This window comes from Diceros bicornis, chromosome 22 (genome assembly GCF_020826845.1).
Source record: "Diceros bicornis minor isolate mBicDic1 chromosome 22, mDicBic1.mat.cur, whole genome shotgun sequence".
Taxonomy (NCBI): domain Eukaryota; kingdom Metazoa; phylum Chordata; class Mammalia; order Perissodactyla; family Rhinocerotidae; genus Diceros; species Diceros bicornis.
In genome coordinates this window covers 38,257,416-38,283,075 of record NC_080761.1, presented here as the reverse complement: position 1 = coordinate 38,283,075, position 25,660 = coordinate 38,257,416, and the positions used below count along the sequence as shown (strand labels likewise).

Sequence of the window (25,660 nt, the reverse complement as noted above, 5' to 3'; positions counted from 1 at the left end):
CTGTGTCTTTTTTTCTTCCTTATTTATAAAATGGGCATAATAATATATTCCACCTCAGAATTTTGGGGTGCAAACAAGATACTACATGAAAAATGCTTAGAACAGTGCTTGACATGTAGTCAATGCTAAATAAATGTCAGCTATTATTAATTAAAGATAATGTTGCATGTTAGTTTTCCAAGACTAATACCTGTAGTGTTATTAAATTGTTTGACATGCAGTTTGAGTTTTGCTGAGTAAATACCATTGCTAATTGAGGGACTACTCTCACCTACGTCTATTTCTCTAAAGTCTAGAAAATTTACCTGAAGATGGTGTTTTTGCTGCTTTTATCTTCCTACTGCTCTTGTCTTAATGCAAAGAAGTTGGATGCTCGGTTCTAGGGACTTTAAAAATATCCATCACAGGCTGGTTTTTTTTGGTGAAGAAGATTAGCCCTGAGCTAACATCTGTTGCCAATCCTCTTTTTGCTGAGGAAGATTGGCCCTGGGCTAACATCCGTGCCCATCTTCCTCTACTTTATTTTTTATATTTTTTATTTTTTTTGTGAGGAAGATCAGTCCTGAGTTAACATCTGATGCCAATCCTCCTCTTTTTGCTGAGGAAGATTGGCCCTGGGCTAACGTCTGTGCCCATCTTCCTCTACTTTATATGGGACGCTGCCACAGCATGGCTTGACAAGCGGTGCGTCGGTGTGTGCCCGGGATCTGAACCTGCAAACCACGGGCTGCTGAAGCAGAGTGCATGCACTTAACTGCTGCGCCACCTGGCTGGCCCCCATCTGTGTCTATTTTATATGTGGGACGCCTGCCACAGCATGGCTTGATAAGCGGTGCGTAGGTCTGTGCCTGGGATCTGAATCTGTGAACCCCAGGCCACCGAAGTGGAGCGGGCGAACTTAACGACTATGCCACTGGGCTGGCTCCCACAGGCTTTTTAAAAACCTGCCTCATGTACAGTTTTAGGGTGAAGGTAAATGGGGTGGTACTGGTGGTGGTCAGTTTTTCGTATAACCTGTCCACAGGAAAGGAATAAAGGAACGAATCATAGGAGAGGATTTTATTTTCTTCTACAGTAGTTCTTCTGTACAACTTCTGTACTCCAGCCATAGCTGCATGTGTTGGTGTGTGACTTGTATAGTTTTTCGTAAGCCTTATACCAAACAATGAGGAGAGGGCTGTTGATTTATCTCTGTATACCAGAGGTTTATGGCACATAGTAGATGTATATTCAGTTTATTGAATCATTTTCTGTTATAAAAAATGCATGCTGTTATGTAAAATCTAGTTATAAAAGAGCATGTTTCATATTTTGTGGTTTAATAATAATGGAGAAATGAAGCAGCAAGTTAGAATCAATGGCTTAAAAAATAGGACTTTCTGTTTAGTAGTATTACTTGGCAACAGTTAAATGCGTTTTGAGCTTTGTATCTTCAGCTCTGAAAAGCTTTCCCATTTCTTATATGTGACTTCTGGTTCGCTTTAAAGGAAGAGTTCTAGGATTGTGATAACTGAGCTTTGGAGGGATACGTGTGTATGTTCTTGTGGGTATACACATTGTTTCCAAAAAAGTGAATTTAGGGAAGTAGCTGCTTTTCTGTGTACTTATATTCCGTGAAAATTGGGATACACAGGAGCACAGTTATGGCCTTTAGGGGTATGCCATGTAAGAAACACACTTGCAAGACTTAAGTACTGTAGTTAATGATTTGCTATTTTCTTAGGATATTTTAGATTAGCTTTGATTCTTGTGGGCTTTGACATTGGTATTTGAAGTCTGAGTTCATATGTGTAGGGATATGGCATTAATATTTTATTGGTGGATGTTTCAAAGGCTGTATTACAGTGGATAAAGGAAACTCTGAAAATCTTTTTAAGGAACATTGTACAGAGTTGAGGCTCCGCTGTTTAATAGCTAGATGACCTTGCCTGAGTCATTTAATCTTTCTGACCTTCAGTTTTTTTTTTTTTTTGTGAGGAAGATCAGCCCTGAGCTAACATCTGCCAATCCTCCTCTTTTTGCTGAGGAAGACTGGCTCTGGGCTAACATCCGTGCCCATCTTCCTCCACTTTATATGGGACGCCGCCACAGCATGGCCTGACAAGCTGTGCGTCGGTGCGCACCTGGGATCTGAACCGGCGAACCCCGGGCCGCCGCAGCGGAGCGCTCGCACTTAACCGCTTGCGCCACCGGGCCGGCCCCCTGGCCTTCAGTTTTTTTTTTTTGTTTTTTTTTTTTTTTTGTGAGGAGATCAGCCCTGAGCTAACATCCGCCAATCCTCCTCTTTTTTTGCTGAGGAAGACGGCCCTGGGCTAACATCGGTGCCTATCTTCCTCCACTTTATATGGGACGCCGCCACAGCATGGCTTACCAAGCAGTACTTCGGTGCGCGCCCGGGATCCGAACCAGCGAACCCCGGGCCGCCGCAGCGGAGCACGCGCACCCAACCGCTTGCGCCACCGGGCCGGCCCCACGGCCTTCAGTTTTTTAATCTTTAAAATGAGGATTTTGGTGATCCCTAAGTTTCTTTTCAGCTCTGGAATTTGGTGGGTAAATAATTTAATTAATGTATATCTTTTCATTGTTAAAATTTTTAAGGGCCGGCCCCGCGGCTTAGCAGTTAAGTGCACAAGCTCCGCTACTGGCGGCCCGGGTTCGGATCCCGGGCGTGCACCGACGCATCGCTTCTCCGGCCATGCTGAGGCTGCGTCCCACATACAGCAACTAGAAGGATGTGCAACTATGACATGCAACTATCTACTGGGGCTTTGGGGGGAAAAAAAAATTTTTGTTAAAACAACATAAAAGAGTTCTCTACAAAGAAATCATTTTTACTCCTATTTTTTAGAAACAACTCCTAAACTTGTTAATGTTTTAATATATTTGAGATTTGTATGTCATGTTAACATGGAATGCTTTGAAGAACGAATCAGAGCTGCAGCCACATAAGGTTGTACCCTTGGGGACTAGTGATGGCTGTCTAAAAACTAATCTGGGCTCTGTTTACCAAACGTGTGGGATTGCATCCCTGGGAAGGATTCTTTGTGGTGGTGTTGGGGGGGGGTTCTTATTTTTTTTAATTGACATATTGCGTATGTGGTGATTTGATAGGTTTATATATTGCAATATGATTACCACCATAGAGTTAGCTGACACCTCCATCATGTCCTATAATTATCATTTCTTTTTTATAATGAGAACATGGGAGGATTCTTATTTTGTCCACCATCTTGTTCATCCAGGTTTTTTGAGTGTCATTAAGGTGTTCCTTAGTCTTGAGCGTATCCTTTGACTCAACAGTTCTACTTAGAATTTATTACGAACATATGTGCAGAGATTGAGCAATATGTTTATTATAGCTGCATTACTTTATAATAGAAAATTTGATATAGAAAATGGTCCAACAATAGACAGATTAATTTTGGGATAGCCATTTCAGTGAAATAGTATGTAGCTGTTAAGTAATTGTTGACATGAAAAGATGTTCATTTTAATTTGAAAAATATTTATGGATGTGTATGTATCAAATACATTAAAATTACATATTTATGTGTATTTACAACTGAAAAGCAGGCTGAAAACTGGCTATCGTTAGTAAAATTATGGATCATTTTTGTTTTCTTTGATAGGCTATGATAGTCACTGAAAAATATTTTAACAGCTTTATTGAGATATAATTCAAATCTCAAACAACTCATCCATTTAAAGTGTGCAGTTCAGTAGATCTTGGTATATCCAGAGAGTAGTGCAGCCATTAGCACGATATTAGAACTTCTTCATCACTCCAAAAAGAAACCCTGTAGCCATTAGCAGGTACTTCCCGTTACTCCCCAGTTCTCCCCCGTCTTGCCATAGGCAAGCACTAATCTCTTGGCCTGTTCTGGGTGTTTCATATAAATGGAACTGTAAAACATGTGGTCTTTAATGACTGACTTTTTCCACTTAGCATAATGTTTTCAGGGTTCATCTATATTGTAGCATGTGCTAGTACTTCATTTCTTTTTATTGCCAAATATTCCATTGTATTGATCTACCATATTTTATTTATCCATTCATCAGTTAATAGACTTTTGGATTGTTTCCACTTTTAATATTAGGAATAATGCAGAATATCTGTGTACAAGTTTTTGTGTAGACATGTTTTCATTTCTGTGGGAGTGGAATTCCTAGGTCAAATGGTACTCTATGTTTAATCTTTTGAGGAATTGCCAGACTGTTTTCAAATCAGCTACCCCCTGTTTTACATTCTTATCAGCAATGTATGAGGATTCCAGTTTCTCAATGTCTTTGCAAAGACTTGTTATTATCTGTCTTTTTTATGAAAGCTATCCTAGTGGGTGTGAAGGTAGTATCCTATTGTGGTTTTGATTTACATTTCACTGATAGCTAATGCTGTTGAGTATATTTTCATGTGTGAATATTTTTTTTTAACTTTTTATACATAACATGAATTATTTAGATTTGTAAAGGTCTTCTCTCAGTTGGAAAGGCATAGTTATTTAATTTTTGGTGTAGTGATAAAGATGTAAATTTAAATGTGACATAATGTGAGCATAATGAATAGTAAAATAATAGAAAGTAGAGCTTGAAAACCTGAATCTGGAGGAGAAGCAGAGGGAGAATTTTTTAAAAAACTATTCAGCAAAATTAAGAATAAAGGTTAACCAAGTATAATTAAAAGGTATATGTAGAACGAGGTGGTGTAAAACCAAATATAAGTGATTGCATTACATGAATAGATTGAATTCTATTAAGACTTTTGATTGGATTAATAATCTAGCTGTGTCTTATTTTGTGAGACAAGACATGACCAAGTAACAAATAATGTAGTCACAAAGAAAGCAAGAATGGCAGTATTGCTATCTGATAAAAGTAGAATTTAAAGTCAGAGCATGAGGAGAAGAGAAGGGTACAGGCAGTCCTTAGCTTTTCATAGTTCCAGTATGCATGAATTTTGGTTACCGTGGCTTAGTTAAATAACACCAGTCCCTCAACAGCATGGTTCAAATTTCACTTACCCTGGAATATTAACTGTAATTGCATAAACTACAAAATTTGCTGCTAGCTCTTCAATCCACAAATCAAGGTGTAAATAAAAGATGCATAGCAAGTCACTTTTTTCAGAGTCTTTTGGTGTTGGTCTTTATGCATCTGTTTCTCGGTTCATGCATAGACAGCGAAGTGTAGTTGTGTTGTTGCCTCTTTGTCTCTTGATATACCCACCTGGGTTACATTAAAAACAAAACAGAGAGTTGGCCAACAAAGATGCAAGTGCAGCAAAGAAACAAACTAATAATGCTGGAAGTGAAATTTGAGTTGAATGTAAATAGAGTTATAGAATAAATAGCTAACTTTGAGAATGTAAACACGCTGCATTTGGAGAGACTGGATCTGCAGCCGGAGGAACATAGTTGAAGGCAAGCTTATCAACATAAATGAGGAAAGTGGTTGTAATAAAAAGGATGACGATGTCTCAGAGGAAGTGACGCCAACAAAATATATTAAAGATACTTCACTTAAACATTGCAAGTGCAAAGGATAAAATGTTGGAAGCTGATCATGATCAGACTTAGAAAGGAGTATCACAATTTGCCAAGGAAATGTGCTTACTCGGTGTCATAAGTTACATGGTCAGAAGAAGGCAAGCGCTATTCAAACTACTCTCGTTAAGTTTTTTACAAAGAAATGAAACACTTTGATCTCAGTGTTTCTAATGTTTTAAATTACAGTGTAGTAAATAAGTTATAGTATTTTTTTCACTTCCCTAACACTAATAGAGTGTTTAATGTTTTGACAATTTTTTTTTTTCCTGAGGAAGATTAGCCGTGAGCTAACATCTGTTTCCAATCCTCCTCTTTTTTTGCTTGAGGAAGATTAGCCCAATCTTCCTCTATTTTTTTTTTTTTTTTAATGTATGGGTCACTGCCACAGCATGGCTGATGAGTGGTGTAGGTCTGTGCCTGGATGCGAACCACGGGCCGCCAAAGCAGAATGCACGGACCTTAACCACTATGCCATGGGGCTGGGCCCAACAATTTTTAAAGGTAATGGAACAATCGTAATTTTTCCCATCCGTTGTTAAGATTGCCTTACATGGTCATTTTTATGGTCTTACACTGTCATGCAATGTGCCTGTTTTGAGAAAAGAAAAATAATCCGTGTAAATTTAACTGTCAAACCTTTGTACGCTAAATAACATCATGGTGGAATCAATCCTGTCTTTTGAATAGCTTTTACATTTAGAGTTATATCTAAAAATTTCCCATGTTTGAGGTTTTAAAACATTTTTCTGTAATTTTATTAGGTATTTAAGATCGCTTCCACCACTTGAAGTTTCTGTTGCCACCAGTTGTGAGCCCTTTGGGGATTTTGAACTATAAATGAGGTGCTGCTTAGTATCTAGTTTTTACAGTTTTCTTTCCAGCTTCCAAATTGCTGTTGATATTGTCTCTCTTGTTGTCTTTGGCCTTATGAGTTGTTTTTGTGGAGTTTTAGGTGAGAGAATTTGTGTTGAATTCCTTTGTTCTAAAGAAGTATACGTTATTTTATTTTATTTTTTTTTTTGTGAGGAGATCAGCCTTGAGCTAACATCCGCCAATCCTCCTCTTTCTTTGCTGAGGAAGACGGCCCTGGGCTAACATCTGTGCCTATCTTCCTCCACTTTATATGGGACGCCGCCACAGCATGGCTTACCAAGCAGTGCGTCGGTGCGCGCCCGGGATCCGAACCAGCGAACCCCGGGCCGCCGCAGCGGAGCGCGCGCACTTAACCGCTTGCGCCACTGGGCCGGCCCCAAGTATACGTTATTTTTGATGGAGGTTTATGTCAAGTCATTTACTTGGAATTTGAAACTGATTACATAGGAGGAATTCTTTTACTGTTTTAACTAAATGTGTTAATTTTTCTAATTTGAGATTATGGGTAGGAATGAATGATGCCTAGTAAAAGTTTGAATTTCTGGATCAAATGAGATAATGATGAATTAAGTCTGCCTTAAGAGATGTGCAGTTAAAATACATGGATACGGGGGCCAGCCTGGTGGCACAAGCGGTTAAGTGTGTGCGCTCCACTGTGATGGCCCAGGGTTCGCTGGTTTGGATCCCGGGCATGCACCGACACACCACTTGGCAAGCCATGCTGTGGCGGCGTCCCATATAAAGTGAAGGAAGATGGGCACGGATATTAGCCCAGGGCTAGTCTTCCTCAGCAAAAAGAGGAGGATTGGCAGATGTTAGCACAGGGCTGATCTCACACACACAAAAAAATAAATAAAATAAAATACATAGATATAAGTATTCCTTAATTACAGAATTTAAATAGTAAAGCTGACTTTTACATGCACTGATTATATTTAAATGGAGCTCTGTCTTTTTTAAATCGAAATTTTATCTTAAAGCCTTTTAACATATTCTAACTAGAATGTTAACTATAGTCATTAGGTCCCTAATTCTTAAAGAATTTCAGCAGATAAAGAATTTGTGATATGCACCTAATTAATAATTAATAATCTTAAATTGTAGCACATTTTAGCGGAAATGAGTAGTAATTTGGTTTTCCTCTTGCTTTGGAGAAGACATATATATCAACCATCAAAGCAAAAAACTCATACATACTGGGTATCCACCTTTATAGAACTGACAGACTTCTATAGAACTGACCGATATAGAGAGATGTAAGGAGTCTGTTCTGGAGAACATATCTAAATATATATGTATATATACACACAAATAGTTGATACTCATCATTCATGGATTCCATATTTGTGAATTTACTTGCTCACTAAAATTTATTTGTGACCTCAAACCAATGCTTGTGGCATCTTCATGGTCACATCTGTGTGCAAAATGGCAAAAAAAAAAAACGTGTAACTTGATGCACACATTCCTAGGTAAGGCTGAACAAGGCAGTCCTTTGCCTTCTTGTTTTGGCTCTCATACCGTAAACAAGCGTCCTTTTTGCAGTCTGTGTATTGCCATGGTTTTTGTATTTTTGTGCTTTTTCTTCGTCATTTCACTGTTTATAATAGCCCCCAAATGTAGTGCTGAAGTGCTGTTTAGTGTTCCTGAGTACAAGAAGGCTGTGCTGTGCCTTATGGAGAAAGTATGTGTTATGTAAGCTGTTGACTGTGAGTTCAGTGTTAATAAATTACCTATATATATTAAATAAGGGGTCTTTAAACAGAAACACACATAAAACAAGGTTATGTATTGATTGGTTAACTAAAATTTTGTGACCAGAGAGAGGCTCACAGGAACCTACTCTGTATTTCCCCTGGAGCAGCAGTACAATATTGACTAATTCAGTGTTCACAATGATTTTATAGAACATAATTACCACAAAAACAAGAATTGACTGTTTTATATATGTATATGTGAATGAACGAATGAACCAGTTAATAACATCTGATTCTCTCATTGAATGAAGTAATATTCTTAACACATATTCATTTTATTCTAAAAACTTAAGATGTATATATATACAAATGTAAAATATATATATACACATATAGTAATATACCTTATTGACGGTGTTTATGAGTTGTGGAATATAGCAAATTACTTTGAAATAAAATTGTATTTGGAGTGCATTTAAATATATTGATGCAGTTATGTCAGTTTTTTTCATCTTTGTGCATTTTTTACTGTGGTAAAATATAACAATTTACCATTTTTAAGTATACAGTTCAGTGGCATTAAGTACATTCACACTGTTGTGCAACTTGCATGCTTTTTTAAAATAGGATTATGGATCTAGGAGCTTGTGAATGAATTTAGTAGAAGTATTTGGAATTAAATGTAATTATTTGTGTCTACCCTTTAATTTATGTAAGATTTTTAATGCATTTTAGATTAAGAATTTTTTATAATCGCATCATAGGGTAGTGCTATTTAATAACTTATTATATATTTGAGATTGCTTTGCACTCACATTTTTCCCCCTCTCCTTTTTTAGTGCTTTTTTAGGCCCAAAGGATATATTTCCTTACTCAGAAAATAAGGAAAAGTACGGCAAACCAAATAAGCGAAAAGGCTTTAATGAAGGTTTATGGGAGATAGATAACAATCCGAAAGTGAAATTTTCAAGTCAACAGGTGCGTCATTTTACGTAACATTAGTTTAGTATTATTTATTCAGTCTTGAGGAATAATCACTATTCTAGCTGTAGGAAAATAAATATTAATTTAAGAGCCTTGTGAATTTCCGATTAAATTGTTCTTATTTGTGAGGTTGAACGTTGACCTTTCATATCTAGATGAACTAATGAAAATATTACTTGCATAGTTAAACAGATCTCAGAAAACTGGGGAATATTCAGTTATTTAGCTCCTGATTGAGAGTTTGTTGAATGTATTATTGAATTTAAAGCTGTATGTACTGTTCTCTTAAATTCAGGTTTTATAACTTGAGGGGTATGGGTTGTTTTTCTTATTTAATTTCTAAATCCATAAAATTGTATTAGAATATGAACCTCACGAGTTATATATGTGACAAAAGTACTTACAGCACTATGCAAATTTACACTTAATGTTTTTGATGTCTAGAACAGCCTTAAACCTCCTTTTTATTCTGTTTTCCATGTGTCCAGAGCTTTTGTTCATTTATATGAAACTTGAGGTAGTAAAAACTAGGAAGAGTATGAGTAAAGAAGGAGATAGCAACAAACTGAAAATTTTGCAACTTTCTACTTAAACCTATATGTTTTTTTACTTTGCATGTGCCATGCTTTTTCTCATCTTTGAGAACTTTGCAGAGGCTGTTCTATCTGGAATGTTTGTCTTTCATTGATGCTCCAAGGCTGCATTAGATGATCCTAAGTGCCTTCATTACCACCCAAAACTCATTTGTTACAGTTCTCATCATTCCATATAATTGCTTCTATACTCGTCTTAACTACCACAGACTATTGGCTCCGTGAACAAAGAAGTTGTATGTCCTATGTGCCTGGCATTGTTATATGTGTGGGAAGAATAGGTCACTAAGTATTTGTTGCATGAATATAAGAATGGATGAATGGTTTCCCATCATTATTGCCTTGACTGTGTAATGGGAGTCCAAAGAGACTGAATTGATTGTTTCCTCAAACTAATGTTTTGTAACTTCACTTGGACCACGTGTCCTGTGATTTTACCTTCAGGGTCTCTTTCATCCTCCATATTGCCCAGCTTGGTCACCCTATTTTCTGTTCTATCTGCCTACTTAATCTCCAGGTAGTTTTCACCATATATACTTGGAATTTTCCATTTTACAATGAAATTTTTGGTAGGTTGTATGCATGAAACCCAACAACTTTCTGTCTTTAACAAAAGTACGAATGGTTGTGCTGGGGTGATGTACTCTGTGTTCCCTGCCCAAATGCATCCCGAGTGGCACATTCCTAGGATTTCGGGAAAGCAGTGATGCCCATACTTATACAAAACAAAGAAACAAAACATGGCCGTCATAATTTATAAATATTTCTGTAGTGCTATAAGTAATTTTGAGGGCATTTTTACATTTTTTTGTTATAACTTCATAATAATATTATAAGGTATCAGCATTGCCTTTTTTACAAAAGAGGAAATGGGTTTACAGTGTAAAATACTTGCCAAAGGAAACACAGCTAGAAAGGGGCACAGTTTCGATCACAGTGCTATCATCTCGTAGATCTGTGCTTACCCTCACCTCCCATTGTGTAGTGTGTTGCCTCTGTTATTCATCTTTTTTGGTTGGTGTTATGAAATGGGCCCCTAGATCACCTGCTTAAGTTGCTATCATCTGGGGGTGCTTTTAAAATCTAATGATGATTATTGGACTCCCACTCAGTACCTATTAAATCAGAATCACTTAAGTTTGGGTCTCAGGAATCTGCATTTTAAATAAACTTAAGTTTGAGATACAGCTTTATTTAAAGACTTTGATTAGTCTGTGATGTATATCCTCTGCTGAGGCTGTTTGTCTTAAAGGATGTAGATAATCTCCAGGATATCTTAGTAGCTGAGTATAGTGTAGGTCTGTGCTATTCTAAGTCAACTTCCATTGTATCTTGTTGGGTATTTCTTGGTTAGAGCATCAGAATGGTGTTCTTTGTGATTGTACTTTGATTTCTGCCTCACTATTTTATCCTCTGCACTTGTATATATTCAACTATAGGAATACAATCCCTTATAAGACTTCTCTAAAGAAAATCATAGAATTTAAAATATTTAAAAATTGTATATATTAAAAGTGTCCCATGGAACAGAAATGAGGGTACTTTTCTAACTTTCTTCCACATAGGCTTTTTATTTTTCATGGGTAGGAAATTTTAAAGTTGGGGTAAAATCTTATTTTGTGAAATTAATAGGCTTGATCGTTCATAGGCATCAACTAAACAATCAAATGCATCATCTGATGTTGAAGTTGAAGAAAAAGAAACTAGTGTTTCAAAGGAAGACACTGACCATGAAGAAAAAGCCAGCAATGAGGTGCATTTAATTTCACTTGATTTTAAACCCATTTTGTTACAAGGAAGAAATTGTAAAGGAGTTGATTGTTTGATTGCAAGGTAGTTGACTAATGAATGAGAAAATATTTAAGGCTTATTTCCTTGTGTAAATATTAAATTTGTATTGTAAAATAATTTTTGCATCTTTAAGATGCATGGATGTTTTTATTTGAAGTTATTTTGCTGTGCAAAATATGAGGTCCCACTATAGAAGAGTGGGTTACTGTTAGGAATATTTTTCAAGTGAGGTATTGTGGGATGGGTGTACTGGAAAGGGCATTGAACCGAATTTTTAAAAGCCGTAGTTTATTTCCAACTCTTTGATTATCTCTGAGTGGGGATACTCATTTAGCCCTTGTAAGCCTCATAAAATGGTTGTCAGATCACCTCCACAGTCTCAGTCATCTCTTAAAATTTACAACCCTAAAATTCAGGATTCTACTGTAGAAAAAGTGGTTTTATGAATTTAAATAGACAAACTTCTTGGTGTATTAATAAGCGTGACTTGTATATTTGATCTGACAGAGGAAAGTTTCTTTTGGATGAAGATATTGGCTATTTACTTTCACTTTATAATGATAATGTTAAGAATGTTTATAATTTCAAACATCAGAGAAGCAAAACAAGTTTCCCCAGGGGCCGGCCCTGTGGCGCGGCGGTTAAGTGCACGTGTTCCGCTGCTGGTGGCCCGGGTTCGGATCCCGGTTGTGCACCCGGGACACACTGCTTGGCAGGCCATGCTGTGGCGGCATCCCACATAAAGTGGAGGAAGATGGGCACGGATGTTAGCTTAAGGCTGATTTTCCTCAGCAAAAAGAGGGATTCGCATGGATGTTAGATCAGGGCTGATCTTAGACACACACACACAACACACACACACACACACACACACTCTAAATATTAAAAAAAAAAAGTTTCCCTAGTACTTTTAATGAAATATGCCTCTGACTTTTAGTTTAAGAGATTTTCCTTCAGTTTTGGCATAATTTATTCAATTTCATCTGTATTTTGTTTTTTTTTAAGGATGTGACTAAAGCAATTGACATAACCACTCCAAAAGCTGCCAGAAGAGGGAGAAAGAGAAAGGTAATTTTACTGCTTAACCACAAGGATCTTAAAAGAATTTTTATTTTAGTTGGATTGAGGAAGAATAGAGATAATGAAACCTTACTGTTTAATTTAAACTTAGCATTTTGCTCTAAATCCTTTAATTTTTTTAAAGGGTAGGTTATGTTGTGTACTTATCAAAATTATCTGTGTTTCTTTTCTTAGATATAGCACCCTTAAGATAAGTTAAATGGTAAAGGAAATGAACCAGTTTTCATTTCTTTTAATGACAATGCCTCGAGTTTTCTCTATAAAATGGATAATATATACTCATAAGGTTGCTGAGCGCATTAAATGAGTTAACACAAGTGAAGTATTCATAATAAATCCTGGTACATAGTAACTGCTATGTAAGTTGTCCATTATTATGTTGTTGTTATTACTTCACAACATTGTTGCATGAAATGAGAGTATGTGACAGTTTAGGACTGGGTACATTATATGATTGTAATTAATGTGAGTTTCTTTCCTATGTGAAGTTCTGTTCATCACACCTTTTTCTGACCTATTTATGTCCCAGACTTTTATTGTATGCCAAAGATACAAAGAAAACTAAGAGTTCAGTATCTCATGAGGAAGTAAAATATGGAAACAAATAATTACACCCTGGGGGGTGTGTGTGGAAGGGACTATGATACCTTTAACAAGATTTTAAAAGATAGGCAGAATTTTGTCAGGCAGGTGAAGGAGGGGAAGGACATGTGAGGCCATTTGACTAGTACATATACAGAGGCATAGAGAAAATTTCATTTTAAACATTTCAAGTATTGCATTTCAGTATTACCAGACAATAAAGTTTGAGGGAAAAGGGTACAAAAAACCCCCAATGTTATCCTGAAGAACTTAACTTAGAAAAGTGACAGGAAGCCATTAAATCATTTGAAATTTTAGATGCCTCCTCTCTTAAAGCAGTGTGAGGGGCCGGCCCGGCGGCTTAGCGGTTAGGCGCACGCACTCCACTACTGGCGGCCCGGTTTTGGATCCCGGGCGCGCACCAACGCACCGCTTCTCCGGCCATGCTGAGGCTGTGTCCCACATGCAACAACTAGAAGGATGTGCAACTATGACACACAACTATCTACTGGGGCTTTGGGGAAAAAAAGGAGGAGTATTGGCAATAGCTGTTAGCTCAGGGCCAGTCTTCCTCAGCAAAAAGAGGAGGATTAGCATGGATGTTAGCTCAGGGCTAATCTTCCTCACCAAAAAAAAAAAAAAAAAAAGCAGTGTGAATGATGGGGCTTCGGTAATTCATTCATTCAGAGTTTTAGTGCTAGCTTCACTACCCCAGGCAGAGAATCGAGCAGTAAGAGAAAGTCTCAGTTCTCATTGAACTTATGTTTTTGTTGAAACAGACAATAAATACATAAAAGGAGAGTTAAAATGGGGAGTTATGACAGTGACTTGGTAACTAAGTTATGAAAGGCCTTTCTAAGGAATTAGCATGAGATTGGAAGGGCAAGAGGGACCTTATATTATAGCAGGTTTTTTTAATAGTATAGATGAGAGATGGAATGTAAGAGCACTTTAGGAGGTAAAGTTGACAGTTGATTGGAAGTGGGTGTGAAGGGAGGGGGGAGGAATCTAGGATGACTCCAAGGTGTTGGCTTAGATGACTAGATTAGGTTCTGAGAATGCAAGGGATGTTGATTTGGAGCAGAGGCATGGGGAAGAGGAAGTGAAACACCTGAGGGAATTAGACTGAAGAGAGATACTGTTCTGAACCAAAGGGGAGAAAAGGTAAAAGTTAAAGATGCAGTCACTGATAGAAAGACAGGATAACAGATGAAGTAGTCAAGGGAGAAAGTTCACTGGGAAGAATGCAGAAACCAGAATCCTGAGGGAATATAATGGAGATGACAGTTGCTTTGTAAAATGATGACTGAGAATGAACTGTCAGGAGAAAATGTAAGAGGATAAATCAAGCTAAAGAGAGGAGAGAAGTATAAGAGTGAGGGAGCAGTCAGTAGTGTCCTGATGGAGAGGGCCGGTAAGATATTTGACTGGCTCCCCCTGATGCTTGAAGGTCAAATGGTACAGAGAGATGAAGTGGCTTGGAGAGTAGAATGTTGGATGTTGTTACCCTGTGCTTTTGGAATCGTTGAAGGGAAGGAGAGAGAATGCAGCAACAGGGATTTGGCATGGTTAAGGGAGAGTGTTTAAAGTGAAAAAATATAAGTAGAGGCTTTAACACTTTTTCTTTGCAAAACTAGGAAGATTGGAGATGTGGAAAGAGTATAAATTATTGTATGTAAGGATGTGCTGGATGAGAGAAGGGAGGGCACATTTGAAGGAATTGACTAAGAAAGAAGGAGATGGACATTTCATTTTTTCTAACATTGAAAGGAAGTGGAAGAGGCTTTAATTTCTAGGGAGACTTGGAAATTAAGAGAATTCCTTCCTGTGGGCTACCATCTTCCCTTCTCCCCCACCCAATTCAAAGCAAAACTGCATGTATGGGATAAGGCAGGAAGAAAGGATTGAAAGTTTACGCTAGTGAGGGGAGAAGAGGGCAGGACAACAGACGGGGTAAAGGATTCATGGATGACGGTGAGATCCCAATTGAGACTGCATAAAATGAATGAATGTAGAATTTTTTTATCAGAGCTCAGAGCAGCAGGGAGTTAAAGAGCAGGGAAGGTAGAGTTTTCTAGTAATTCTCTGTTGGAGATTTGTGGGCGAGGTGCAGCAAAACAAGAATGCGGAGGGCTTGAGGATACTGATGAGTAGTAGTCCCATGAGGTTTTTTTGGTCAGGGGGCTTTACATAAGATCATGAAAGGAGTAGAGCTAGAAAGAGGGGGCTGGTAATAAATGGGGAGAAAATGTATCAAAGGGTTAGAGATCTCAATGAGATAAAGTAAAATACAGAATTAATTTTTAGTCAGAATATTTTCATTTAAGATATTTAAATATATGTATATTTGAAATAGTCCTTTCTCTGGATGAATTCTTATTCTTTGATTTTATTTTCACGAGGAATGATTTTGCTATAACAGTCAGGAATACATGTCCATGGTAGGGCTGGTTTTTTGCTTAGTATTAGTGTTAATCTATTTTTATTTATAGTATTAGTTATTGAAGAACTTGTTACCTCTTATTGGTATTTCCTCAGAAAGATCCATTTCACCTGTAATTCTTGTGTGTTGTATTTGAGAACTTTTGCCCTCCTAACTCCTCAGTAGTAAAAGAGCTGTCATACAGTCTTGGGTTCTCAACCTTTGGTACCTGGGGAGTTTGGTAAAAACACAGACGCCTGGCTCCCTACCCCAGAGCTATTGAATCAGGATTGGGCCAGGGGTAGGTGATCTGTAAGTTATTAAAAATTCTAGAAATGTAACTTGAGCTAATGTTTAGGGAGCGGTTTGGGTGGTGTTTTGTTTTTTTGTGAGGAAGATCAGCCCTGAGCCAACACCTGTTGCCAGTCCTCCTCCGTTTGCTGAGGAAGATTGGCCCTGGGCTAACATCCGTGCCCATCTTCCTCCACTCTTCATGGGACGCTGCCACAGCATGGCTTGATAAGCGGTGCGCCCTGCCCTCCGCCGCGCCCGGGATCCGAACCCGCGAACCCCGGGCTGCCGAAGTGGAACACTCGAACTTAACCGCTACGCCACTGGGCTGGCCCCAGGGAGCAGTTTTTGTAACGTTCCTTGAGACAGTTCAAGGGTCACCTTAAATGAGTTTATTGACTTTTAATAATGCTTTGAATATATTATTCCAATTATAAAAGCAAAAATAATGTTTTAAAAAACTTAAAAAAGAAATGGATAAATTCTTAGAAGTGGGATTACTGAGTCAGAGATTTGTATATTCTGTATTGCTGATACTGATTCATAATGATATTCTTTCAGAAAGGTGTTACCAGTTTATTGATTATTATTGATCAGCAGTAATCGATACATGAAGAATTCGCTACATCCTTACCAATACTGGGCATTACTTCTTAAATGTTTGCAGATCATATCATTGATTAAAAGATTTTAAATTTTTTTATCAATAAGATTGGATTGTGCATGTTCTTGCATGCTTTATTGCCTTTTTTTTTTTTTTTTGCTCTAGTTAATGCTGAATTCTAAATAATTGGAGGCGGGAAGCAGTTCATAGTGGTCCTCCCATCCTTCTCTTTGTTCTCTTCTTCACTTTTTCTTGAGTCCCTTTTTGATTATAATCAGTTATGTTTACATTTCTTTTGTAATCAGTGGTTCTTAACCTTTGTTCTACTCTAATGCTTGAACCAATTAAACTGATTCTCATTGGGGCTATTGTCTCTTCAGTGGGCATCATAGTTTGTAAAGGGTCATTGGAATTTCTTACTCTGTGGTAGTAAGTCTCATTATGAAAATAAGAATAACTCGAGGGAAGAACAGCAGATCTCAGTTCAAAAATAAAATGTATATGTATTAACAAAGTTAAAGAATAAGAAGTATATCAGCAACTTCTTACCTTTTCTAATACAGTCATGTGCTGCATAGCGACGTTTCAGTCAACTATGGACCGAATATACGATGGTGGTCTCATAAGATTAGTACCATATAGCTGAGGTGTGTAGTGAGCTCTACCATCTAGGTTTGTGTAAGTATACTCAGTGATGTTTGCACAATGACGAAATTGCCTGACAACGCATTTCTCAGGACATGTTCCTGTTGTTAAGCGACTCGTGACTGTATTAGAATATTAATACACAATATAAAGTGTTAGCATTTTGAGATACTCAGTGAAAGTACATTTATAAGCAATGTGTGGATTGTTACAGTGTAATTATATTATACTTTGGTCAGCATTTTGCATCAAGAGTATTAGCTTTCAGGTTGAGAATATCTTAAAAGTCAAGTTTTTTGTTTCTTAGAATTGTTCACTAGAATTATAAGCTAAGTTTGGGGTTGTCACTCTGTGATGAGTCGACTGTTGAAAAATAATAAAATCATATAGAACTTATGCTTATCCTTGAACTCATCATCTTAGAGTAGCATATTTTTGCCACTGCTTTAAACTTGGAATGCCTACTATTTGCTGCATAAGTTAATTAAATCTTTGTGATTCAGGCAGAAAAACAAGTAGAAACCGAGGAGGCAGGAGTAGTGACAACAGCAACAGCATCTGTTAATCTAAAAGTGAGTCCTAAAAGAGGACGACCTGCAGGTAGGATTATTAATGTTTAAATCTCTGGCTTGTGAATAATATTCCAATCCTTTAAAGCGTTGTGCCTCAGATACTTTGGAATAGGTGGATAGGCAATTGGTTATGGATAATACACAAATTTCAAAGGAGATAAACATGGTTTCTGCCCTGTGTAATAAAGTATTTAAATTTGAAATAATTGCTTGGGACTTTTTCATTTTCTGTTTTATCCCTATTGTATTTTCCTCTAATAGTGGCAGATGAGGGTGGTGGTGAGGTTTAAATTCCATGAATGATGGGTTTATTTTACCTCTTACTTTAGAAAACAAGCTTTCCAAATGGAGTCATAATGAAAGCAAGAGAAGCATCATTTGAGTAGTTAAAGCTATTAATATTTTAAATTATTGCATTCTTTGTTTAGGACTTTGACAATATGCAGCTGTCTTCAGCATTGCCTATTTAAAGTATTTTCCTAATTTGGCAAATTGGAAATAGTTTGGAAGGATCTGCCTCTAATACAAAGTAAAGCAAAGAAAATTAACCAAAATAGAGCCAGTTTTTTTTCTACTTCATAATAGGATTCTTGCCGATAAAGGGGTAAGATGAGTAATACCCAGAAAAGACAAAAAAAACCACCTAAGAATTTGTTCACATAATTTTTATGTTGGAATTTAATATTGTAATGGATCAAATTATTGCTGTTTTTAGAAAATGCAGTGAATTCTGATACAGATTTTCAAAGATGTGAATGTAGTATGCATATGAATATTGGATGTAAGTGCTACCAACTATTATAAAGTTGAATCTTGTGATATTCCTATTAAAAGAACAATAAAGGATGTTCTTTTAACCCTCTCAGCCATACTAAGGACAAACTGAAAATTACTCTGTTGATCTACCTTTCTAAATTTCCTGCTCTTGCTCAATTAAACCATTGGGGGGATATTATCTTTAAAACTTAAAATAATTGTGTCTGTAATAAACCACTGACTGATATTCTTAGTATATCATTTGTAATCTTTATATGTGAGATTTGCATCTTAAAGGGAAAGCTGGTAGTTACAAATTTTCTTTTCCTGTGAATGTTAGCTACAGAAGTCAAGATTCCAAAACCAAGAGGCAGACCCAAAATGGTTAAACAGCCCTGTCCTTCAGAGAGTGACGTGTGAGTTTATTTTTATTGTATAATTAGTTACATAATAAATGAGACATTTGACTTTAAATAAGTATAAATCTCTCTGTATTTTTACCAGTTTTATTTTACAGGATGGTTGTTGCTATTATAATTTGTATTTCTAAAAATTATGGGGAAAACTGTTGAAAAACTGTTTATTATGTAAAAGGTAATACTGGGGAATCAAGAAAAATCTGATGTGATTTCATTTCATTAATCTAAGACATTTTCTTTGTATATCAGGGTATAAAGATACTTAGCTAAGGCAGGGTAAAATCTATAATAGGGAAATTGGGCAAGATAGTATGTTTAAGGAAGTTATAGACAAAGTATTTTTGAAGCAATTTCCACAAATTTTTTTGGTTCTTCCAGCATAACTTTTATTTAAAAATACTAAAATTATTTTTATAATGTAAATTTAAAGTTTTAAAATATTTTTGGAATAACTACTTAGTTGTCAACAAAATAATCAGGTTTTTTTTCCTTGTCACTTTTCCACATATGGATCTTCTTTATGTTGGCTTTTCTGGGTAGGAACTTCACCAGAAGGAATGTATATTTAGACAAAGAGGGCAAAACTTTTTGTAGCTTTCGTGTTTAAAGATTTTATAGAGAAGGCTCAAGTAAGTATGTTATTTAAGAATGGATTTAGAATATTTTGAATGAAACATTTTTATAGGAAATTTTAGTTACAGAACACTGGATGGTTGGTACTTTTCAACCAAAATGTGTTCCAAGAGTTTTATTTTACTGCCAAGCTAGCTGTTAAAGTAGTCTCAAAAATAGTGGCACAAAATTAAAACATAGTTTTAACTACTGTAGAGAAATTACGAAATTAGGTACGTGCAGGTGAGTTTGTTTTTGTTTTTAAACATGCCAAATAAATCTCACTCATCCCTTCTGTAAGTAAAATGTCTAATGACAGCATCAGGCAATGATAGCATCAGGATTTCATGATCAACATAAGGCCTTGATCTGGAGACTTAGGAACTGAAAACACAAGTATCTGCTCCCCCCTCTGCTTCATACTCACATGTAGATCTGGGATAGGGAAGCGGAATAAGTACTCCCACTTGGAAAGGAGAAGATTAAGAGGCAGACAGCAGTCATTGTCCCTAGGGAATCTGAAATTCTGCTGGGAAAATATTGTGAGATCCCCATATTTTAGATATAAGGAATGTTCCCTTGATTGGGCCCCAGTTTTCCCTGCGAGTATCTTCCTAGTTCATTTCTCTCTTTGACTTTTGGCTGATTCCTCTGAGAGTTCTCTACTTTTTCAGTATCAGCCTTTGTTGCATCTGAAAAGGTCATTGGGGAATATTAGCCTCCTCCTCAGCTGAGCAGCTTTCTCAGTCTGCTTTCAAACTATAGGGAGTTGGGGGCCCATGGTTCCTTTTTAGATCTCCATTACTTTCTTTTGATGTGGGCTGGTGTCACTTGGTAATAATAATACTTTATTGTTAGGATATTTGTCTGTGTTTCATTCTAGTCAGCTTCATGTGCAGTGAGTGGTCTCACTCACAAGACTTGCCCAGGCATGCTTATCTTTTTATGCTTAATTAACATACTTAATCACTTTGAGTTTATAGGTTCTCCTTAGAAACCACCCCTTGGTCTCTTTTTCCTAGAACCATTTGTCCATCTGAAGGATCACAGTAGCCCAATTTGTATTCTTAAGGAAAGGCTGGCAGCTTATACTCTTCTTGGATCTTTGACCACAGTCTTTGTCTGAATTTGAAAATCTTTTACAGGATGGAGGTGACTTTCAACACTGAAATGCATGGCATTTTTAAGTTCTCCTTCCTTTGTCATCCTATTATTTTTTGAACTCATCTGTTTTTTGAAGTGCCCTATCAAATGTATCTTGATAACAACCAGCTATACAAATAAGTTCCCTGAATAAGTATTCTTTCAGGTTATCACAGGTGACAGTTTACCCACTGTATAATAATATATTAGGGTTTTCAATTTCCCAGCCCCAAAGCCAGTGTCACGTTTTAGGTTTTTGTTACTGGTATCAGTTTCTTTGTTAGTGAGCTTCTTGCTAAGGCGAGGGACAATCCCAAAATAGCAGTAGCTTACAATATTTCTTATTCACGCTGTATGTAGGCTGGGCATTGAGTATAGCTACCGTCGGCTGTGTATCTGTGTGCAAACCCAGTGGAGTGCAGAGCTAAACTATATAAGCTCGTGTGAGACAGCTTCTTTGCAGTGGGTCCTGAAATGACAAGACAGTAGAATAGAGCCCAGAAGAGCTGAAACTATCTCAAAGTCCTCATGTAACAAAAATAAATATTTGTTATAAGCCACTGAGATATTTGGGATTGTATTCACATTTTTAACACAAGTTTTTGCTTGTGTTAACATATATTACAAGACTAAAGAAATTTACAAATACAATTTTCCTACTGTACCTTGACCTATTAAGGGAAATTCTCACTATGGAGAAGTCTATTTTTTTCATGTAAGGTGGTAAGGAGGACCATTAGGAAAAGACTTATTATTTGTAGCAAGTATGATAGTTATGTTTATGGGAATTCTCTGCTTTGAAACTGCTAAAAAAAAAACCTTGAAATAATAATCCCATTTCTTATGACATTATGATAGACTTTTTAATCTATGTTTAAAAAAAAAAGAACAGCTGCATGTTATTCCACTGTGTATGTATCACAGTTCTTAAGATCTATCCCACATATGAGTACATCCTTTAAAAATCATTGTCGGGGCCGGCCCCGTGGCGTAGTGGTTAAGTGCACACGCGCCAATGCTGGCGGCCCAGGTTCGGATCCCAGGCACGCACCGATGCACCGCTTGTCAGGCCATGCTGTGGTGGCGTCCCATATAGAGTGGAGGAAGATGGCACAGATGTTAGCCCAGGGCCAGTCTTCCTCAGCAAAAAAAAGAGGATTGGCATGGGTGTTAGCTCAGGGCTGATCTTCCTCACAAAAAAAAAAAAAAAAAACCTTGTCATCTTTTGTTTTGTACATGTGCAAATATATTGGTTAGAAGGCATTGCTAGAAGCAGATTTGCTGGGTCAAAGGGTATTTGTATTTTTAATATCTGCTTCACTCCGTGGGGGCAGGTAACAGTTTGGGGAAGGCAATTGGTCAGTATCTATTTATGAGCCAGGAAAACGCTGTTTACATTTCACTCTCTATTCCCATCTCCATGAAATTGATTATCACAATATTTACATTCATGGAAATATTGAAGAAAGTTAAATGATTTTACGTGCATGCTTTTTCTTCCATCAGTTAAAAGATGAAACCCATATATTTGAAAATAAGCATACCCAATGATAGTTATGTGACAAAAAAATTTCTAAAGAGATAAAAAGTGAATTCTGGTAGGAGTTGTCTGGTAGGAGGTCAGTGGATTTGGAATTGAGATATTGGGCTAATTATTTGACCTTTTGCATCATCATTTTCTTATTTGTCCAGTGGAATGGATTGGACTGTATGATGAGTCCCTTTCAGCTCTCAAATCCATTGATGTAATTGATTTTGTGAAAATCTTAGTGAAATTCCTTGAACAGTACAAAGGTTCGTTTTTAAATAGCTCATCCAAGCTTCAAGTGGTATTTCTTTATGGGATTGCTTTAGTTGAACGTATCCTTAAAAGTAATTATGTGGTTAGCATTGGCATCATTTGATTCTCCTTCTAGAGCCTATTGTCATAACATAAATACTTATATTTATTTTGGCTGTACCTAGTTAGCATGAATATCATCCAGTAGTAATGTTTAGGATTACCGAGCAATTTTGGTAGTTTGACCTGTTTTAGTGATGTCTGTGAAATCCAGTGGTGATGGGACTGCTTAGGTGCTAGTGAGTTCAGCACTGTTTGATGTTATGCTTAATTGGCGGTATGATTTACCACTATATGCATAAGTTGGGAGCCCTTTACCTTGCAAAGAATATTTCTTTGAATTCTAAAATGATCATATTTGATCATATGCAGTTCACTTCTGCATTTGTATTTTTCCCAGTGTATGCTTTTTAAACATAATTTATTCTTAAAAATATGTAGAATATAAGCTCCATAAGATCCAGGGATCTCGCCCATCTTATACACTGCTGTATCCCCAGAGTCAAGAATAGTACCTTGCACATAAGAGCACTTTCAGTGAGTGAATCACATTTCAAAAAACTTGGAAAACAAAGGGGGGAAAATCACTTTTCTGTTACCCTAATGTCACTATAATTTTTGTATCTTCTAATTTATATTAAAAGGATGTTCTTTTTCTTTTATGGTTGGATAGTAAAGACACTCCATTATGTTTTACCTAAATATATTTTAAATTTGTCCTTAAATAAAAAATTATAGCTTACTGTTATCCAAAATACTTATTCAGTTGACTGGGAGAGTATGGTTGAATGAGAAGTATTAATGATACATAAAAGTTCATTTTCCATTGTGGCACTCTCTAAAATAGGATAACTGAAGAAGACAAAAGTAAGAAAAAGGGGCAAGAGGAAAAACAACCTAAAAAGCAGCTTAAAAAGGATGAAGAAGGCCAGAAGGAAGAAGATAAGCCAAGAAAAGAGCCAGACAAAAAAGAGGGGAAGAAAGAAGCTGAATCAAAAAGGAAAAATTTAGCTAAAACAGGGGTGACCTCAGCCTCTGACTCTGAAGAGGAAGGAGATGATCAAGAAGGTGAAAAGGTAGAACATTTATGTATCACGTAAAATATTTGTTCTATTTTTAGTTTCCTGTATGGTTCTTAATCTTAGTAAACTTTCATTATCTGTCACAGTCTGACTTTTATAAACTGAGTTTTCCTTTCTGAAGAAACTTAGATCAGCTATGTTAAAAAGCATATTTGAAGCCTTATTGTACATTCTAAATTGATCTTACCTTTTCATAATTATGATATGGAAATTAAATGTTATATAATAAACTTGCAATAACTCCACCTGCGTAGAAAAGGTAAGAGAGTAGAGATTGAGCCAAATAGGCTGTGACCAGGGAAGACAGATATAAAAGAGGTGCGTTTACATATATATATATATTTCTTTTCATTAATTATCCCAGTGATATTCTTTTATCAGTAGTACTTTATTTGGATGCCACAGTTGTTTGGGAATTTCATTAAAGCTATATGTATCCTTTTCTGTGAAAAACACAAGTTTTGTGTATAGTCTTGCAGATCTACACACTCAGGTCATGTGTAGATCTTTTTGTTTATTTTATCTGATTTCTTAGTACTTTAGAAGCCCAAAATCTCAAATTGGATTTGTTGAGCAGTGTACTTGTCAGTAAACAGGTACTGAAGCCAGAATCATAGTGTAGAGGCAAATAGCCTGACACACTTCATTGTAACCAGAGGACATCACTCCTATCGTGCAGAAAATAGATTTGAATTCCCAGAATCATCAAGAGAAAGTTAAATTTAGATAGCAGCAACATGTAATTCTGAGATTTTTTTAAATTAGTGATTTAAGTATTTATCCCTTAAGGAAACTAGTTGCTTTTTTCTCCCAAGATTGTAATCATAGAAGCACTGACTTAACAGTTAATAAACCCATTCTAATTCTCAAATGAAACAGAAGAGAAAAGGTGGAAGAAACGTGCAGACTGCTCATAGAAGGAATATGCTCAAAGGCCAACATGAGAAAGAAGTAGCAGATAGAAAACGCAAGCAAGAGGAACAAATGGAAACTGAGCAGTAAGTATTTTTTTATTCTAAATTTTGTTTCTTAAGCTAGCATGAAATTTTTAAACAGTAGAATCTCATTTTCCAGACCTTATGAAGCCTTTTAAAGAGGTGACTATTCCTATGTGTAAGAAACAAATCTTCAGTATATGATAATCATGTTTCAGGCTTCATTTTTTTCTGAGTTAAGAGGATGAAAATTCACTGAGGTAATCACCCTGGGAATTATTTTTAATTTAAACTAAAAGTGCAGATAGGATTTAACTGTTAGTGGCTTTGCAGAAAGTGTCCTCATCCTCTGCTGTTTACTTGTACAGTGTTAAATACAGAAAGAGTGGTGATAATATATTGGTGGAGAAAGAATGAAAGAAATATCCTTATTTTTCCTACCACCAGCAAGCCTCCCCCAAAAGACCAGCTAGAAGAACAAAAGCACAGTGGGAAACCCAGGAAGCCAGTACAAGTAAACCTAAAAGGCTGACAGGGTTTCTGTCAGATGTGTGCAGTACAGATCAGGTTCAGAGCTGATTGCTCTCTAAGTGTTGATACTTGGAGACAGTATATACTTACCAGGGGGAATTTCTTTCCCCTTTAATTTTATTCCATAATTTTATTCGAAGGAAAATAGCAAAAGCAATGATGATTAGGCTTCATATATTTATTACATTTGTTTTTCTAGTTATCTTTAGACTGTCACTTCTGAGTTCTTTCTCTGAAAAGCCTTTCTTTGTGAAGCGTCTTGCATTTTTCTGACTAAACTTTGTGTTTTTGGTTGTTTTAGTGAGGAGGTGATTTTAAAAACATGCTCTGGGTCACTAAGACAAACCTAATGATAAGCAGTGGAATTCTTTAAAGTATTCTTAAATAATTTTGTACTTTTTCTTTATATATTTGTAAGCCAAGTGTCTTTCTTTACAAGTATAGCGTTTGACTCTGCCTTCTTTGTTGTTTGGAGGATATATAAGCAGTTTCAGCTGCTTGAGGGAGTAATTTAAAAATTGATCTAAAGCTCAGAAATATGACTCCCTCTAATTTGTTAGATTTTGACCATTTGTGTAAATATTAAAGTTACTTTTTGGTAGCTGTCCTTTTCTATCCTTTCACTGAAAAGTTGGACTGTTTGTTGCTTTTAACTTGATTGTGCT

At 36.5% G+C, this 25,660-nt stretch overlaps 1 protein-coding gene across 3 annotated transcripts in view; it reads left to right on the top strand.

Moving 5' to 3' along the window:
- The window catches only part of PSIP1 (PC4 and SRSF1 interacting protein 1), a 39,949-nt gene that overhangs the window by 7,712 nt on the left and 6,577 nt on the right, over positions 1-25,660 (top strand). For 2 of the 3 annotated variants that reach the window (XM_058565829.1, XM_058565830.1), the window contains exons 4-10: positions 8,953-9,091; positions 11,339-11,443; positions 12,487-12,549; positions 17,609-17,705; positions 18,774-18,849; positions 23,295-23,523; positions 24,409-24,527. In XM_058565829.1, the coding sequence (XP_058421812.1) occupies positions 8,953-9,091; positions 11,339-11,443; positions 12,487-12,549; positions 17,609-17,705; positions 18,774-18,849; positions 23,295-23,523; positions 24,409-24,527 (828 nt within the window). Of the gene's footprint in view, positions 1-8,952; positions 9,092-11,338; positions 11,444-12,486; positions 12,550-17,608; positions 17,706-18,392; positions 18,459-18,773; positions 18,850-23,294; positions 23,524-24,408; positions 24,528-25,660 lie in introns of all 3 variants that reach the window. The other variant, XM_058565828.1, reaches the window with a different exon arrangement.